This window comes from Streptopelia decaocto, assembly GCF_964273445.1.
Source record: "Streptopelia decaocto genome assembly, chromosome: 6".
Classification (NCBI taxonomy): Eukaryota; Metazoa; Chordata; class Aves; order Columbiformes; family Columbidae; genus Streptopelia; species Streptopelia decaocto.
The window spans coordinates 35,253,251-35,271,666 of NC_138660.1; the positions used below are offsets into that span (position 1 = coordinate 35,253,251).

The 18,416-nt window shown below is 40.8% G+C and overlaps 1 protein-coding gene across 5 annotated transcripts in view; it reads right to left on the bottom strand.

The window, feature by feature from the left end:
* UBE2F (ubiquitin conjugating enzyme E2 F (putative)) overlaps positions 1-18,416 on the bottom strand; it is an 84,143-nt gene that overhangs the window by 24,675 nt on the left and 41,052 nt on the right. For all 5 annotated transcript variants that reach the window (XM_082055837.1, XM_082055841.1, XM_082055839.1 and 2 more), the window contains 2 exons: positions 7,235-7,267; positions 4,859-4,921 (listed from right to left, as the gene is read on the bottom strand). In XM_082055837.1, coding sequence (XP_081911963.1) covers positions 4,859-4,921; positions 7,235-7,267 — 96 coding nt within the window. The remainder of the gene's footprint in view (positions 1-4,858; positions 4,922-7,234; positions 7,268-18,416) is intronic.

Consider the following 18,416-nt stretch of genomic DNA (forward strand, 5'->3'; position numbering starts at 1 on the left):
AGACAATGTAATGAATTTTCTTGTTGTGTACTGCACATACGGCTTTGAAATGTTTGTTGGCAAAGGCAACTGCTACTAGGAAATAAAAGGGCTTTTAAGGAACCCAGCGAATTGCAATGTCCTGAGGTAGTATCTCAAAACAACTGTGACAGATGTACGTATGGAAAGTATTTTCTACATTTCAGCTGACAAATAGCAGACACAGTGCCCATAGCACCTCTGGCCAAGGAATACACAATTCCTGAACTACTAAGCTGATTTGGTCTTATATTACCAAGGTATATCCCTGTTCTTTCAGTACTCAGCCTACCTCGCTGTCACAGAAAGCAAAACAACAGAGCTCCATTTTTTCACTGTACAAAACAGCAAATCCTACAATTTTTAGCACATAATAATTTTGAGTGAGTAGTCATTAAAACTTAACCACTTGCTCATTGCTTAGGAATCAATGGTATTTATTTGTTTGACAATTAATGGCTCTGGCCATCTCCATAATTACTGACAGGCTGACTTCTCCACTAAATCCAAAGCAGACCCAACTAATTAACTAGTAAGCAGCTCTTCAAATTCAACAAGAAAACTGACACTACCAAACTGATGAGATTGTATCTGTGTGAGAAGACTGAATGATGGGAAACACCATGCTTAGTTTACATAGCGACATCAATCATCTTTTTATTCTAATTTATTGAGCTCTAAACTGAGAGAGGATGGTTGCTTATCTTCCAGTGATCATGACCCAAATACAGTGAAATATGGGCACCAGAAGTATTCTAAAAAGTAATACTACAAAAATGAATAACGCAAATTTCCCCTAAGCTGGAAACAATTATGAGTTAAATGAAGGCAGAGGGGAAAAAAAGGGAAAAAAAATTAAAAAAGGAGTGAATGGAAACTACAACTTTATCTGAATGCTGAAAGACACAATCAACAAGCTTGCAAGAAGGTTTGAGTTTAAAAACTGGCTGAGTGTGGAAATCGGCAGCAGGTCTACAGAAACCCAGTCACTAAAGTGGGTGTAATCAAGGTGCTGGTGGTCAAATCCACCCCCCAGAGGAACGTGCATGGGCTGCAGAGGGGCTGACAGCAACATCTGGAGGCTCAGCATGGCCAAATGCACAGCCCTGCCCCTGACACACACTCGGTCCCTGCATGGGAACAGCCCTGCATGCCAGGCTGGGGACTGCTCTGCTGGGAAGGCCGCAGGGCAAGGAGAGCCTGAGGGAACAGAGCTTGTTGGTGGAGAGGACAAGGCTTTAGGGGGACCTAAAAGCAGCCCCCCAATACTGACGAGGAGGTTACCAAGGGGACAGAGCCTCCTTGGAGGTGTGCGACAAGAGAAGGTGAGACTGAGCTCAGAAGCTGAAAGGGGGGATGTCTGACTGTACATATGGAAAAGATTACCATGTGGGTAACTAAGCTTTGGAGCATCCAACATCTCTTGATGACCATCATAAGATAAACTGGTAACTGGCAAAACTGAAGCCTTACAAAATTGATGGCAATGATGAGGAAATCACTTGAACAGTACCATTTAGTGCAGACAAATAGAAGGGTCCTCTTTCTGAAACAACAGTTGAAGTCACACAAGGTGGCAGACAGCATCCTCTGTCACTGAAAAGGCCTTTTGATGAAAATAACTGATCACAACACCAGTCTCTAGGTCACTTCTGCACTTGATGAGAAGGTAGTTTTTGGATAAGTGGAAGTCTAGCAAATCTGAATATTGAGATAATCTCTTTGTCTAGCATTTGTGAAAATGGATGCTGATGACTGCCCAAAATTGTTGTAGAGCCTTTTTCTAAAAAGTTACTGACATCTTGCAAAGTGTGTGGGGAAGAACTGTAGAATTACTAAAGCTGCATAAACAATCATATGTACTTAAAAAATCATTCATGTAAAAGTAACTTGATAATCACTGGCTGAGAGAAGCTGGAAGGAAAGAAGTTCAGTAACTGACAGCTTCTTCCTCCGGATGAAGAAGGCCCCTGAGGGCTGGAAGCTGAAGCTGCTCTAGCTCAGATGTCAGATAAGACAGTTTTTTAAAGCAATTAATTGAACAACTTGAGCTCCAAATTTTGTATCATTTTTACATTTCCGAACAAGGCTTCTTTCCCAAAAGCTACAACTATGTGCTCTGGTATAGGCCACAGATTTAATGCAAAAATGAAGAGGCCCTTACTCAGGAAGAGATAACTGACCCTTCTAGCCTGATCTGTAACACAAACATTCATAGCACAACTGTTTTCCAAGAATCAATAATAAGGATTTTAAATCTATGATGTGACTTCTTCCAGCATCTGCAAGGCAGCAGTCATTTTTGATGACTTAATACCAGACTGTGGAGCTCAACAAACTCCAGTCTTGCATTTTCAATAACCAGAGGCAAGCTTCAGATTAGCTGCTAACCTCTCAGGCAGCCACTCTTAGCCTGGATTGCCAGCAAAGGGATCCCAAGATTGGAAATCCAAAATGACATCAGTGAAATACTGAGTCAACTCCTCCAGGAGAACCACAGAAAACCTCAAGAAATGTTTGTTTGGGCTGTTACAAGCCTTATAGTCCCACACTGCAAATGACCAAAGGCATTCTCTTATAGTATCTGTTAGATACAAATGTTTGTATATGAAACTATTTGTATATAGATATATTTACACATTTGTTTGTATATAGATTGTGCATGCAGGCACTTATATTACATATACACTATTTGTACAGTTAATTCTATTACACATGTAAAAAATGTCTCGGGGAAAATTCATGAGCATTCCCATATGATTAATATGATGCATTCCAAGTATTTTATTAAGAGAAAGGACAGGACCACCACAGTTTGACTTCACAACAAAATGCTTATACACTATATGACAACTATGCCCAAGAGACAAATCTAACCCACACTGCAATTGAATCCTTTGAGGCTAATTGTAAAGCAGCCATTTCTCTCCCTTGTATAATTTATTCTCTCCAGAAAGGCATTATTGGTTTTGTCTTGATTTTGCTGTAAGATATACTATGGAAAATCCAGCACTACCTGGTGCTGTCACTATAAATTAAATACCTAAACTAAATTCAGATAACCTCCAAAAAAAAGTTTATATGGCAGAATATGAATATTACAGATGCCTGTGAGAACACTTAGAGTTTACTAAATAAAAAAATGTTTGTTCCAAAAATATTTTTCATTTAGAAGACTGTCAAAAAACCCACTCAATTTCCCTTTCATTTCCTCCATGGCTGCTGTTATCTGAAAAAAAATACCTTCATGCTATTAGTCTAGTATTTTGAGTGTCCACCTCCCTGTTTCTGAGGGATGTGTATTTTTAAAACCAGGTAACATTCTTCCTTTATGTGGATTCCCAAGATTTCCAGTTTCTGAATGAGGCTAAGAAATGCAGCATAGCAATTTCTAAGCATGTAATCACTCTATGGGAAGAGGACTTTACTGTCTGTCTGGTCTGAGGTCTATTAATAACAATCTAATAACAATCTACTTGAAGCACTGGCAAGGCTCGCCTATCCCAGCCTCAGCATATCTGACACAAGACTGCACTATTAATAGGACTATGGGAGCATCTCTCCATACAAAACCTTACCCAGACACCAGACAAACCACTTTCCTTCTGGCAGTTTGAAAAAATCAAGTGCCAAATTCGACACAGCAGTAGGAGTGTAGCCTCATCATTCCCAAAGAGCTACAAATTTACATGGCAAGATAGAGTAATTCAGTCTAACAGTGCAAAGAAAATCATTCAGCTTGCTACCTTCACTACGCTGGTTTTGTTTCTCAGGCTGTATCCCCTCTAACTGTTTTCAGTGGTTTATGGCTTGGAAGGCTTCCTGGCACTCTTTGACAAAAGCATCTAACAAAACCATTTAAGAAACCCTCTTCCAGAGTAGCTTTCTACTAAATTTTTCCCACCTTAGGCTTATGGTCTCATCCCAGCCCTATAAACACTAATAAATACCAGAATAGCTACAAGATCTCATTAAACAAAAAATAGCTGGCAAGATGAACTTGTAGTCCTGATACTTCCTCTTGAAAAAATGAGATAAATTAGATGCACTGCCTGAGTGCATTTTCAATGAACTCTTCAAATCAATGTTTACCTGGAAGCTTCCTTCAGTCTTTAAGGTTAACTTCAACAAAAGTACTGGATGGGTTTAATCAAAATGAGATCTTGAACATACCAAGTGTAACTTTTTTATGTGAGAGGTATGCATCTATATAATGTAACATGACACAACTTCAGAGATCCATCAATGGAGAAGTTACTCTTGTTCACCTCTACCTCCACGCTCAGTGTCAGCTGAAAGGTACATCTCACAGATGTTTATCAGGCCACTAAGCAATACCAGGTTTTGCTTTGCCCAGTCCAGAACACACAGAAATCAGTAGAAAGAAAATAAAGTTTCCACTCCTATCTTTCAAATGTGCCCAGACTTCTCCTGGCTTAATAAAAGCACGCAACACGTAAGAGTTGTGAAGAGAAAAGCTGCATTTTGAAAGAGACAGAGAAGGATGAGATACTCAAGTAAATGCGCCAAACTAGTTCACTATTTTGCTGCACGGAACTTCAGAGAAGATCTCAGAAACAAGAAGGAAAAGATCATCTGTTTTGGGGATATGACTACATTATGGTCAACAATTCTAGCATATGGTGAATAACACTGCTGTGTCGAGTTTACTTTCCCAGATAAAGCACATTTTGTTTGAATAACTGGTTGCTGATACAATGAGTCACTCGACTGCCTGAAGTACGAGCTCAAACACTTTAAAAGGACTGACTGGGAATCACCGAGTACAGTATGTGTACTTGTTTAGGAACAACATGTTTTACATAAACTGCTGACTCACTTTGTCACGCAAATGATGCTCTGCAGCCTCAATATTCAAAGGATCGTCAAAATTCAAAAGATCCTGTAAAAGAAAGGGAAAACATTAGCAAGTTCCCACTCACTGCATCATCCAAAGGATCCAAAGCCCTAATGGACAAGATAATGAAACAAAGCAAACAAGACCAGCAAGTGTCGTGCCATTTTCCCTCTACCTTGATAGGTATCCCTGCCAAAGGTAAACGCAAATGAATTTGATGATTGCAAATCAAATCACCAGTCAATTAAAGGACAACAGCAGTGAGGCATTCAACCCTATTTGGTGCCACACCACACACAACCCCGTGACACTTCTCTTTGGTAGTGATACCGAGACAGTTTTAAATCAAATTTTGGAGGAACATTCCAAGCTTCAGGAGGCACAATTCCTGCTGACTTATGTTCAAGGCTAAAGTAAACCCTTAAAAAACCCCTCAACTAGCATGGTGATAAAGCAGGAAGAGTTTCCTGAATATCACTTCCATACCATTCATTCCCACTATGAAGAAACTACATAATCTGGAGCTTGACAGACAGGAAAGTTTTAGTCCAATGGGAAAAACAGGGTCAAGAAGAAAGGGAGTGCAAAGAGCCCAAGAGCTAAGGGCATGTGGTGACAGGGAGCAGAAATAGTCAAATCTCAGTTTAATCTCAAGAAATACTAACTTCAGAAGGAGAAAGGGTCTAGGGTTAAAAACAATGGACATAAAGATTCTTATAGAAGGGGAATCACCATTAAAAATAACACCGAATCACAAAACCCTCTCTTTTGCCTGCAGCCCAGATCATTTTCCCCAGTTTAAGGCCAGCCTGTGACAGCAGTGAAATGCCATCATTGGACAAGTGTTAGTCATGTCACTTTCTGACTCATTGTCAAGCAGCAAACCTCCTGTTTCCCTCAAAACAGGACATCAATCCACCTCATTTTCACTCACTTTCTTCAAGAAAACCACAAAAGAATCTGCAAGGCCAGTACGACCCAATTCCAGCTTTTCAAAGCCTAATTATTTATTAGAAGCTGGGTGTGAGGGATATCCAAGAGGTAAGCTGGGAAGCACGGCTCTTATGAGCTGTGACAAATCCCCGTGGTCTCCAATGCGTGACCATCGCTCTTCGCAGCTGTTTGCCCAGCGGATTATTTTTACACGCTTTTCTGTCTCTGAAGGTACTTCTTTGTACCTCCAGTAGATTTTGCTTTCTTCCAGTTATTTAACATGCAGTGCGAGACTAACTGTGAAATGCAATTACTCTTTGTTGAAAAGGCAAATGCTCTCCAATCTTCTAAATCAATTTACCAAAGAAGTTTTCTCAACAAATCAAGCCTTTGGATGCCAGGAAAGCTGGGAGATCGTAACCAGTCACCGTCATGGTCTGTGCTAGAGGTTTTAGAAACACACCGTGATCCTGGTGACAGTGCTGGCAGCACAGTTGCTGCACTGCCCCTCCTCCTACCAACACCGGTGGAAGGAATTCCTGTCTCTGGAAACAGGCTGGGGCGAGCAAAGCCCACAGCGATGCTCCTCATCCAAAGCTTTTCCCAGCCTCCCCTCTACAACCTGGGGTAGCTGGGATAGTTCTCTCTAGAGCTGATGACAAAACTGGTGACCAAGTTAGTGCCTTTGCTTTCCTCTGACAGCAATGGCTGTGGAAGGGAACCATAATCCTGCACTCCCTAAAAAAGGCAGCTTTTGTACAGTAAAGACTTAGCCTCTCTCTGCTTTTAGGGCAAAAGTAGCTGTTGCATCCCGCTTGCCTTTTCCTGCCCTCTCCTCCATTTTCAAGTTGCTCCTGTAATTATGAGGCACAGGTTTCTTGCTCCTGTCAATCTAAGGAAAAGGGGGAAAATTGGATCCTTAAATGAAATTGTATCATTTGTGTAACAGGTTGGGATTTATGCAAATTCTGCAGGGGTTACTGAGGCCCTTGAACAGTCATTTAAGTGTTCAAAACAGGAATGAGGCTGCAGAGCAGTCACTAGCTCACAAACATCACTTTCAAAGACCATAACACTAACATAGTTCCTTCTCAGAGTAATGTGAATTTCTAGTTCCTGCAAACCAGTGGAAGGAATTTCATAGTGTGTGGAACATCCCAAGTAACTTGGTATCAAAATATCCCATCATACACTTGTAACCAAAAGTAAAAACGATGTATGAAAACGCTGGCATTACTGTGTGAGTCTTGCAGTTATACAAACAAAAGCACAAACTGGTTTCATACTTGTACAACATGCACTGAAGCCAAATGAAATAATGAACTTAAGTTCAAGAGGCAACAGACAGGGTTCACATTAGGTGATGCTGAAACCAAACCAGGCAGGAAAAAGGAAAGTGGATATGCAAAATATTCATTTACTTACAGTAAATAAAGAGTTTAACCCCCAGACGACATCCTGCAAAGGAAAAGCACAGTCAGTTAGGCATTTCAAGTGTTTTGAACACATTCATATACTTTATTTTTTCTATTAATCCATGATATTACTGGAAATCAAATCTAGATTAAGGGTGATTTTTTATTAATTTAAATCAAAATACTGAAAAACCTTTCCCGTTTCATGGATGCTTATTATTTAGAAGTCACAAAAAATCAAATACTGAATATTCAAATACAAGATCAGATCTTTCATTGCGTAGAGGAGCCTTATTCCTATTGCTTCTCTGCACAAAGGAATGAATAATATCTTATAAATATTATATCTTAACAGTATATGCCCCCAACGGAAAACCGCACCGCTTAGTTCAAAGGGTGGGTATGAAACTTACTTCAGCAATCCATTCTTAAAATTAAAAGGTTGTCAGACAAATATTTGAAACTGTGTCATAGTATCAGAGAGAAGAGGCTTAGGCGTAGTGTGAGTACAGAGAAATACCATTCTTCTATAACCATATGTCTCAAATCATTTTATTGCCTTTAAGTATCTAAACACAGCTGAATAGAGTGTTTGCAGTTCCTGCAAATGGGAAGTTTCAGGGAAACTACCACCAAATGTTCCATCATTTGGTGCCATCAAATGCAGCTTATTTTGGGGTGGGAATCTCCAGAAGGGTTCTACTAGGACCGATCTCAGAGTCCACATCCTCCCTGACTAGCTTCAAAGACTAAGAAAACACACAAGATTCAAGTGTAACAGAAAAGAGACTTAATGGGATCAACCACAAACAACTCCGAGGCTGTTCTGCTACCTAGAGGAAAGATTATATTTTTTAGTAGCAACATAACTAAGCTATGCAACTGCAAAACCCCATTGATCTCTGGGCACTGGAGTTCACAGCGATCAAGTAAGCTCAGCATTGCACTTCCTGCCCTTACAGCCTGCCCATGAAAACCACACTGCCTGATTCCCAGTAGTGGTACAAACACTGCACGTTAACAGATTCATGGCTAAAATGTATCTGTCACAGTAAATATAAACCCTTAAAGCAAAAACTTCCTAATCACAGCAAAGAATTTCAATAAACAAGCATATTTTCAGCCTGTTTCCCTGTTCTGGGTGCTCCACTAAGAGCAGTGGACCACAGAAATCCACACCCCTTAAGGACACTATCCAATCGTGCCTAAATGAAAAAGACACGATGTTAGCGTTATCCAGACAACAGCCTCTCATGATTCTATTTTCCTTTCATCCTGCACAAACAACCTACTCAGTTTATCTGCTTTTAATAATGTCAATCTGCTCAGCAAAGCCGATGTTGTCACTGTGTTCAGTTTCAGCATCTTCTAACAGAGGTTCTGAAATCATCAGGTGTGGCAAAGGCAGCAACTCTTCAAATGCACTCATCACTTTCAATGGCAGCACAGACACACAAACTGCATAAAGGTCACAGCCAATACACCTAAGAATAGCAGTTGTCCATACATTTTAAGACTATAGTGCTGAGCAGTCATCCCCACTCCCAAACGACCATACTGTATGATAAAATGGACTATTTCAAACAACAGATGAAGGCCACTGTTTTACCCTTCATTTCAGTTCTGTGATACTTGTTCACTACGACTGTCACTGAAACAAAGCATAGCAGAAGTTAGCGAAGCATGGTATTAAGGAAACCGGTATTAAGCAATCCCAGAGATAAACGATTTGTGTAGCACAGTGGTGCTAGAGAAAAAATTAGCCAAAGTCACTGATCAAAGGAAGATTTCAGAGGCGTGGAGAAAATGGAGAGCAGGAATAGGCATGAAGGTCTCAGCCGCCCCTTCATTCTCCTGAGTTCAGGCAGGAGAGGGTGCCCAGCACCAAGTGCATCTGTCACAGAATCATTTCAGTTGGAAGAGACCCTCAGGATCATCGAGTCCAACCATAACCTAACCTACCTCTAGCACTAAACCATGTCCCTAAGAACCTTGTCTAAACGCCTTTTAAACACCTCCAGCAATGGTCCCAGGCAGGGACAGCTAAGAATCCCCGTCCCCACCGGGGAGGGCTCAGAGTCCCCCTGTCCCAGCCCTGCTCTGCGCCAGCAAATGCTCTGAGCCCCACAGGTCAGGAGCCCTTTCCACTGCTGTCCTCAAAGGCTTCCTTGTCCTTCAGGGAGGCAGACTGAATGTCTTGGGGGCATTAAGAATTTCTTGTGTCTGATTCTAACCCACTGTGTGTTTCCCACAACCTTTGATAATGGGACCTTACTAAAGCATGGTAATTTGCTTTCTTCCACTTGAATAAGCAGGAATAAACTAACTTTTTAAGGGTTGTCTTTCATCTACACCACGTGACAGCAGACTGTCACTAAAGAACGTGATGGAGAATTACAACACTGAGCGTCAGAAAACAACCTAAAGAGGTACGAGGAGCTCACACTAGCACAGTGGGGTCTGTCCATTTCTAAATCCTGCCTGAACACCAAAACCACATTCACAGGGTTGCAAACCATGCACAACTGTTCAACTACTTACCAGCATAGCTGAAGAGAAACAAACGAAAGAGCAACTCAGTCATATTGACTCTGAAATCCTGAAGAGCTCACCTTCTTTTTACGTTCAACAGCACTAAAGCCGCTGATCTCCCAGAGCCTCCCCACCAGGACACGTGCAGTCCTCCCCAAATAAAACAGCTTCTGCTCCAATTCAAGCAGTGATGAGCTGCGCCCTACACAAGTAAATGCTACAACTCAAAACAGAAATGTAAATTATACCGAATTCTTTTCCGACATCATTCCCTAAACACGTCTTTTTGAAGTTTACCTAAACTGCTCCTGAACTCTGATTTGCTGAACCCTGGTTTTAAGACGTTGGGGCCCTCGATTTATTATTTAATTCAGTCTGGCTTTGCACAGAATTCTATCAAAATAACTCAACAAAAAATCCCAGCAAAAACCTCTGTAAAGCTGTGAGTTTTCACAGTGCTCTACATTTTCAGAGCCATTCTAGATCTAATGCATGAAAGGATTATTATTATTATTATTACTGAGTAACTTCAGTGTGAAATTCTTAATATAATTTCGGATCTGTTTCTACCTATTCAAGTTTCATGATTTGCTGGATTAATTTTATACTCTTGCATGGGTCCATAAAAAATAATGCCAAATTACTACCAGAGGCAAACACCTTTTGTAATGAGTTTGAGGGCAGCCTAGATTTAAATCTGGGTTACTGGGGAAGGGAAGTGGGATGGAACAGATGAGCAAGAGTGAAGCAAGTATTTCATATCTGAAAAGCCTGACACTGTTGCACTGCAAAAATAATCACTTTGCATTATTGACTTGAGCAGAGCTGCTTGCTGCATGCAGATAAGCACTTGCCTGAACGCTCGCTACACATTTTACTGCTCAACTAAAAGGATTTGCAAGCCACCGGAGAACAGATCCTGTCAGATTTAACAGTTCAAAAAACTTCAGGTTTATTTTAACGCAACAAAGCATCATCCTTGGCTATAAACGTTTACTGAACTTCTGGCTTAAATATTCTGAAAGCAGAAGGTTAACTCTATATACAAGAATTTTGGTTATATTCACATGTAGAAGCGGGGCAGATATTGCCTTAAGATGTTAGCAAGGCACACCTTTATGCTGCTTCACTTCAGCGTAAGAATCTACTTGCAAAAGGAGAATCAGACGTAGGAATCTGCGTGTTCACACGGTGTATACATGACAAGGCTATTCTCTTTATAATACTTCTTTTTGTCTACTTTCTTCTACCAACATAACACCAAAAATAGAGGCTACAAGTACACCCACCACTGAGGGGTAATCTCAGAGCAAAACCAAGGGGCCTCTTGTGCTTTTTGTAATAACGCAGCATGGTTTGCTGAGGATGGATCCTGCAGAAAAGGCTGCAGAATTCCTCACGCCGCTTTATCTGGTTTCTGCTCCAGCTGTGCCCAGACGGCCCTCTCCCTGTCCCCCTGCTCCCCCGGAGACTTTGCATCAGCACAGATGTCACCCATCAGTTCAGACACCTTCATGAGCCCACTAAGGGTCTCAGGTGTCCCCCGTTATGTTAGTCCAGAGGATTCAAGAACGATACTCGGACTACAGAGCCAGGGTTCCCAAGCAGAGCAGCACCTGGTTAAATCCACAGTGGGTGAGTGGAAGAGGGGATAACAAAGGAAACACACTCTGCTCCATGGCATTGTCAGCATTTTGAGCTCAAGGATGGGGAAGTCAACACTAACAAGTCAGAAGACCAACAGACTTATAAATAACTCTTTGTAATCGCCTCTTTTCATTCTTGAGTATTTTTGTTTTGCATTGGAGTGAAAAGTTACGTTAAACCCCTGCCCACAGATTTATTTATGGCATGCCAAATGAGGAAAAAAAAATCTGCCACTACAGCAATGTTTAAAGTTCAAGAACATCGAATTAAAATACTAAATACAGCTTCTGAAATAGCCTCTCCTGAGGCTGGAAAGTCTCAAAGCATTGCATTTGTAGGAGGTCCTAATTCAGTAAATCACCACATCTTCCCAAGTGGCAGTTCTCACAACCACTTCACAAAAGCAACGCCACTGAAACCACATAACAGCAGGCATTTAGCTATGCTTGCCGACGTGTGGAAATACCACCACACAGCACTTCTTTGGAAGAGACAGTAAACACAAAAATTGTAAATTAAGGATTTTCTTTAACAGGCAAAGTGTATTTAGTACATTAATTTAGCAGAGAACAAGCCAGACAAAAGCAGCTAATGAACTTCCAATCAAAGAAACTTCTTTAGAGATCCAAGGAGTGTTTCTGATCTAATAGACTGGTTAAATTAAAGCTCGTTACTAAACATTTTTCTTTTAAACATACAAAAAATTTAACCCATTCAGATCAATGAAAGGAGCAGCAGTCACACAAGCACGTCTGAAGCTTTTTATTTTCCCCTCACAAATGGAAGCAGTAACTCCAATAAAACAAGTACCAAGCTTTGTGCATCACAGTTTGGAAAAGGGCTTGAAATTACCCAAAAACTCAGCGTGCTATCCTGTCTGCCTACGCATCAGCTCAAGATGGTTTTCCACTTCCGTTCTCCACCTTCTGTTGTCTCTTACAAGCAAGCCCAGCTTCTTTCTCTGTCCATTGCAGCCTAGAAACCCAAGCACCCTTCATCCCACCCAGCCCCACCTTCTCTTTCTGCCTCCTTGATACACCTCCACAAACACCTCAGATTTCTCCCCACGGACCGACAACCTGTGTGCAACCACTACAGTTTAACAGACTGCACAAAACTTATCATTGGTCCAAGGGGTTAAAAAAAATAAGAGTATGTTTCATGCCAGAGATGGTAGGCACATTTTAGCTTATGAAAAACCTGCTTCCCTCCTAGGCAGTCTTCTCCCAAACAAAATGTTCTCTTTTACATTTCCTCTCCCTGTCCTGCTCCTCCCTAATCTTGCAAGTAACACTGCTACAGCATCTTACAGAATTCTTGTGGCAGGTAAAACACCATTTCCACTCGGAATAAGGCGACAAAGAGAACGTCAGCTTTCTTTAATCGGCCGCAAAGGCCATCTCAATGCTCCTGCGTCTGCAATCCCAGCTCATGCTTCCCACCCAAACACAACAACACTCTCTTACTTAGAGGGCTTTGGGTAATTTAAATGGCATGAACTGCTCCAGTTAGCAAACACAAAAAAAAGGAGGAAGGCTGGAAAACGATTTCTTCTGTGCTCAAATATCCTAGAGGGGAAAAAAAACCCCAGGAACAATTCTAGTCTGTTCCTCTCCCAGACCAAGACAGGAGTGAATTGCCAAGTATGCAGGAGCACTCATCTCAAATCCCTTACTGCTGTTACTGACTCCTTGACATTTGTCCCCAAAGTTACTTCAGAACAAGCAGATTGTCCTTTATAAATTGTTCCCAGGGGAATTCTGTGGTAGTTTCTTAAGAAACTACACTACAGTGATTATGAACTCTAAAGCAATCGCCCTCCAGAGACCAGTCTACTCAACTTATTAGAGCTGACGCAAATTGCATATTCAGAAATCAACAGTTAGGGGAAAACAAGCATGGTTTAATTAGACATAGTGCACTGTTTTACTGAATCACTCTTTAAAAATGTGCTAGTAGTAACAGCTACTCTATTTAAACAAAGATTTAGCTTTGCCAGAAGCCATTAAAAAGAGAAAAAAGAAAATTTTTGCAAATCTTTTATGAAGCAAAGGTTCATACAAGGCATTGATTCGTATAAGTATTTTCACCAGTCTGGGCATGTACAGAGGGAGAAAAAAAAATATCACTCCTTACAAAACTGATAAAGCCAATTTATAAAAGCAAAATACAACACAATGTACCCCTACAGAAAAACTTCCTGAAGCTTATTTTAAGAAAAATAGAGTAATGTCAGATCTACACAGAAGACTGTATTCAGTAGCTTATAACTTCTCCTTACCAAATACTGGGTCTGAAGTTATTTTGTCTGCCGCATATTCAGTTTTCAGAGGCAAAGAAGAAAAAGAAAGAAATGAAAGCAGTAACAATGGCAGTTTAAGCACTTTAGAGAGCAAAGGTATGGAAGCAACATAAATCTTTTGCACTGTGCTTTTCTTTGGGTGACTTCCTTTACAGAGAGAGACCTGAACTACTGAAAGGTACCTTGTGGTAAAGCTGTGCATTTTGCAACAGCTACAAATACCCATCTAAACTGTGATCGCAAGGACATCCAGAAACCCATTTGATTGTAACAACTAAGTCTCCCTTGGTTGGTTTTTGTCAAACACAGGCAGGCTGTCCCCAGGGCCCATCAGAGCCACCATGGATGGCCCAGCCCTCGTAGGAACCACCAGGGCTTGCACAGAGGGCCAGGCACCAGTGAGCAGATCAGCCCTTGGTTCAGAGCAGCAGTGCCACCTTGAAACAGAATCCCCAACTGTGCCCGTTGCCCCTGGGGTCAGAAAAGTGCTGGTGTATGTGAAATAAACTTCTGGAGAAAGTCAGGCCAGATGTTCTGCTGCAGATGCTTATCATGTGGGCTCTAGCACCAAGCATGGACATAAAGAGCAGGACCAACAAAGTGGATTACCACCCTGCAAGGCACCCCAAAAAGATGGCTCTGAACTACTGGGAGCTCCTACAACAGCCCAAAGTTCTTCTTATATTATGGAAAGAGACAGTGCATACATACTTCCATATTTGCTGACAACCAAGAGCCCTCAGATAGTTGTGACTCTTTTGTCTTTCCTCATCTGCCCCTTTAGTGATTTAAAACCTCTCTCTTCTGTACCTGCCTCTACCTTCTGCTGCAACTCCCTAAATTAATGTTACATCTGTATTTATCCTCTCATGTTTCACTGCTTCCCCAGAGCTGTCTTGTGCAATACTGATATCCCCTTCAGTATCCCAGAATATACAAGGAGGTGTGCAGCTCAGGCCTTGAGGAAGGGCCACTGCAAACGTGTTGTAAGAGGGTCCAAAGCTTCTTGAGCACCAGGATCCAGGGGCAGGATCAGGCAGTGATTGATCTTGTAACTGCCAACAAGGATCAGGAAAACCAGAGGACACCATCACAGCAGATAGAAGAGGAAGCCCCTGCTCTCAAGCCTCATGCCAACTGTGAGCTGGGGAGGGGCTGACACAAACCACCTCATTAGAGAGGATCTGAAACAGATCCTTAGTTGGGAGCACACGATAAAGCTTCTTGCTCATCAGTTATCCACACCCTGGGATCATTACAGAAGAGAAACTGGAGGATACTGTAAAATACTCCTCCTATCCTGCAGAAAATCCCTTCAAGGACACATGCAGGGACATCCTGTCAGCCTGCTCCTCATCCTGGCTAGCATCAGCAACCCCCTTGCACTTTTCCACTTCTGATTTCTGTTTTTCTGAATGCATCTATAGGGTGGCTAGGGAGTAAAGCTTTCAGCAGAATTAAGTTAGAAAGATTATATATATATATATGTGTGTGTGTGTGTGTATATTTGAGAGAGAGAGAGAATGGTCTTGCTCTCTTTAGCAGCAGCACTGTGGGTTCTACTCCTGCAGCACTGGCAAGAACAGAATAAAGCTTTGAAGGAATCTTTGTTATCTGCAACATAAAGCAGTTTGCAGCAGATCAATGCCCACATCTTCAGGGACACACAATGGCTAACAGGCTTGCTTTCCTCTCCTTGGTAGATTCCTTTGATCAAGACTCACAGTGCTCACCTCACACCCTTTCAGCAAATAAAGAATAAAGTCTTCGTGGAATAAAGGGTGAGAGATAACACTTGTGTGCATAGCAGTGCAAGAGGCACAAACACATTGCCTGAAAGAACCTCCACCTGGCTCAATTCCCGTAAGACATCAGCAAAGACAGGTGAAGGCACACTGCCTGAAAAAACAGATATTCTTCTGCCTAATGTAGCTTTCGAAGACTGTATGCAGTCTTGTAGACTGTATTTGGAGCCCGTATGCAGTGAGGACTGTAAGCACACATGGGACAATTTGTTTCTCCCCAGTTTCCAGGGGCTCTATACTGGTGTACACCAGAAGGAGGCAGACACCTTGCCAGAGTTCACCTCCCCTTTGAGATCACACAATTGCTCAGGTGCTCAGTTTTGTGACCTTGGTGATCACAAGCAAGAAGAGCCGAGGAGATAAATGTAAAATTCACAACAGATCAAGAATCTCCTTGCTGAGTTATGCTTGACTTCCCAGCAATTTCTCTTCCTGCACAACTTGTGCTCTTTGCCACTGCCATGAAGCCTTCAGGTTTCTTCTTTTGATGACTTACTCCTCCTCACTTTACCAGGGTGGAGGACAAACATACTCCATCCAGGAAGGCAGCTTTTACAAGCACATGCTTTGACAAAGTCCCATTCCAAAAAGGATTTGAATAAACCAATAGCAGAACAATGTTACCATAATGCTGGCTGAAAAAAAACAAACAAACCCTATCAGCAGCAAGAATTAAAAAGAACAACACAGAACACACAGTTTTACTTTTATCCATTCAACCTGAAGACAGTGACAGTTATTGTCTGTTTAAAATATTCCTCTACGCTGATTACATATAATTTTGACAGCATCCCACCTGTTTTCATTACGACAATGAATGAAATTTTTGTGCTTATATTGATGCTTTTTTAAAACCACACAGGTTTATGCTTAAACGTCAAGGCAAAGGTAACTGGAAAATTAAGTCAAGACCCTGTGATTTTCTTCTCCAAGCGATTACAGTTTGACATTTGCATGATTTCAAATAAAGTAATTTTACTGTCTGAAGACAACAGCAGATCCAAGGCAACAAATAAGGCATATTTTCCCATTTAGTCTTAAATGCTAATTAAATAAGCAAGCCTCTTTTGGATAAACTCCAAATAGCAATATTTTATTTTAAACAAGTCTGAATTCCTTTTACATTAGATTAGCTAACAAAACAGTTATTTCTTAACATAGTATCTGAAGTTATGGAAAGAAATTCCTGAAAAAAAAAATATTGTTTTCCTATAGGTGGATATAAAAAGCTGACTGCATATCTATAGCTTAAGACTATCTTGATGCTTTCCATTCCCACTCCTGTGTCTCCAGACAGCAGTAACATGAAAATGACAAAAGACAGCTCTTTAAAATAGCTCACCAAATATTCTTCGTGAACATTCACCATGCTTTTTAAAATAATGGTCTTAACATTACTATGCTCAGACCTCCAGAGTCAGAGTTGCACAAGTGTGCTTTGATTATTTTTATGGTTCATAAATCAGTCACTGACAAATTTCCAGTTGTAGTTTGTTAGAGATAATTGCAGAAGGAACAGCTTGACTTTTAGAACCAATTAGGCAATCACAATACACAGATCCACTTCTTCCTTTATTTTTTAAAATCAATCACCCGAGATAATTTTATAGCAAAGTGAAAACAAGCATTTGAGAGAAAGCTGATGATCACTAGGGAGGCCTATATTAACTACGCAGATGATGGTCATGGCAAATAAGGTACAGGGAAGCGCATGTTGAGGACTAAAACAGGAGCTATTGAAGCATTTTTGAGTTTGAAATTAGAAGTACTGAGGAGGAAGAAGCAGGGTATTGGAGCAACAGCAATAGCGTTACTTCATAGGAGGTATTTAAAAGCTGGTATCTTTAGTGACATAAAAACCTGAGAAGAAAATGGAATGCAAACCACCTATTTGCTTTCCACCTGGAAAAATACAGTTTTGATCATCAGACCTAAAAGCAGGAGAAAAGTGAGCTCAGTCTGAGCTGAGGTACAAAGTAACTTTAGCAGTTCTTTACGAATATTCTGTTTTAGAAAGAAGTATGCAATAAAATGCTGCAGAACATAACAGAATGGAGACAGAAAGGAAAATAAGCTCCTGTTGCTAACTCACAGCTAGCTATAAAGAAGTGAAAGATTATACAAAGATCAGTGAAAAAGCTTTGTATCAGGTTTTTACACAAGTCATAAACAAATTGCTACCAGAAATTATCTAAGAATTGAGGATTCAGGAGTGCTTCTATGGATAAAGAAAACATTTACAACCACATCAACAGTTATTAAAAAAGTATATCTAGATTGTTTTAAAACGTTATCCTAACAACGATCTATTTCAGAGTTAAAGCCCAACTTTCTTCATAACCTGATTTTAAAAGTGTCTAATACAGGAATTCAGAAATAGCACATTCTGTAGTGCCTTTGCTGGTACACAGGCTGCTGTGCACAGTGGTCCATGGAAACGCATTCAGTAGCGGGAAGAAGTAAAGTGGAAAAAAAGATAATGCTCAACACTTAGTAACGTAAAGAGAATTCAATCATGGATGAGATGACATTGAGTGCAACAAAATGCTAGAAAATAAAATTGAGTTAGCTTCCCCCCCCCTTAAGAATTCTCTCCACTGTTAAAACGTATTTTATCAGATAGCTTTTAAAGAGTATTTAGGAGATTTCCTTTTTTTATTTCAGAAAGTTAAAAGGCATCATTTAAATGCCTCTTCAAGTTTCTACCCATTTGTTACTAAAGAAAGGGCTAAAAAGGTCACAGCAGTTTGAAGGATTTCTCATGTAAGAGCTCTGCTGCCACCACAAGGATACAGAAGACGAGACAGAAATACAGTACATCCCCACTCTCCAACATTTTAGCAGTCTTTTAGAGTGCTTTATCAGACAAATTTGGTTACTGCTCCTCCAGAAAACCAGGCTGTCTT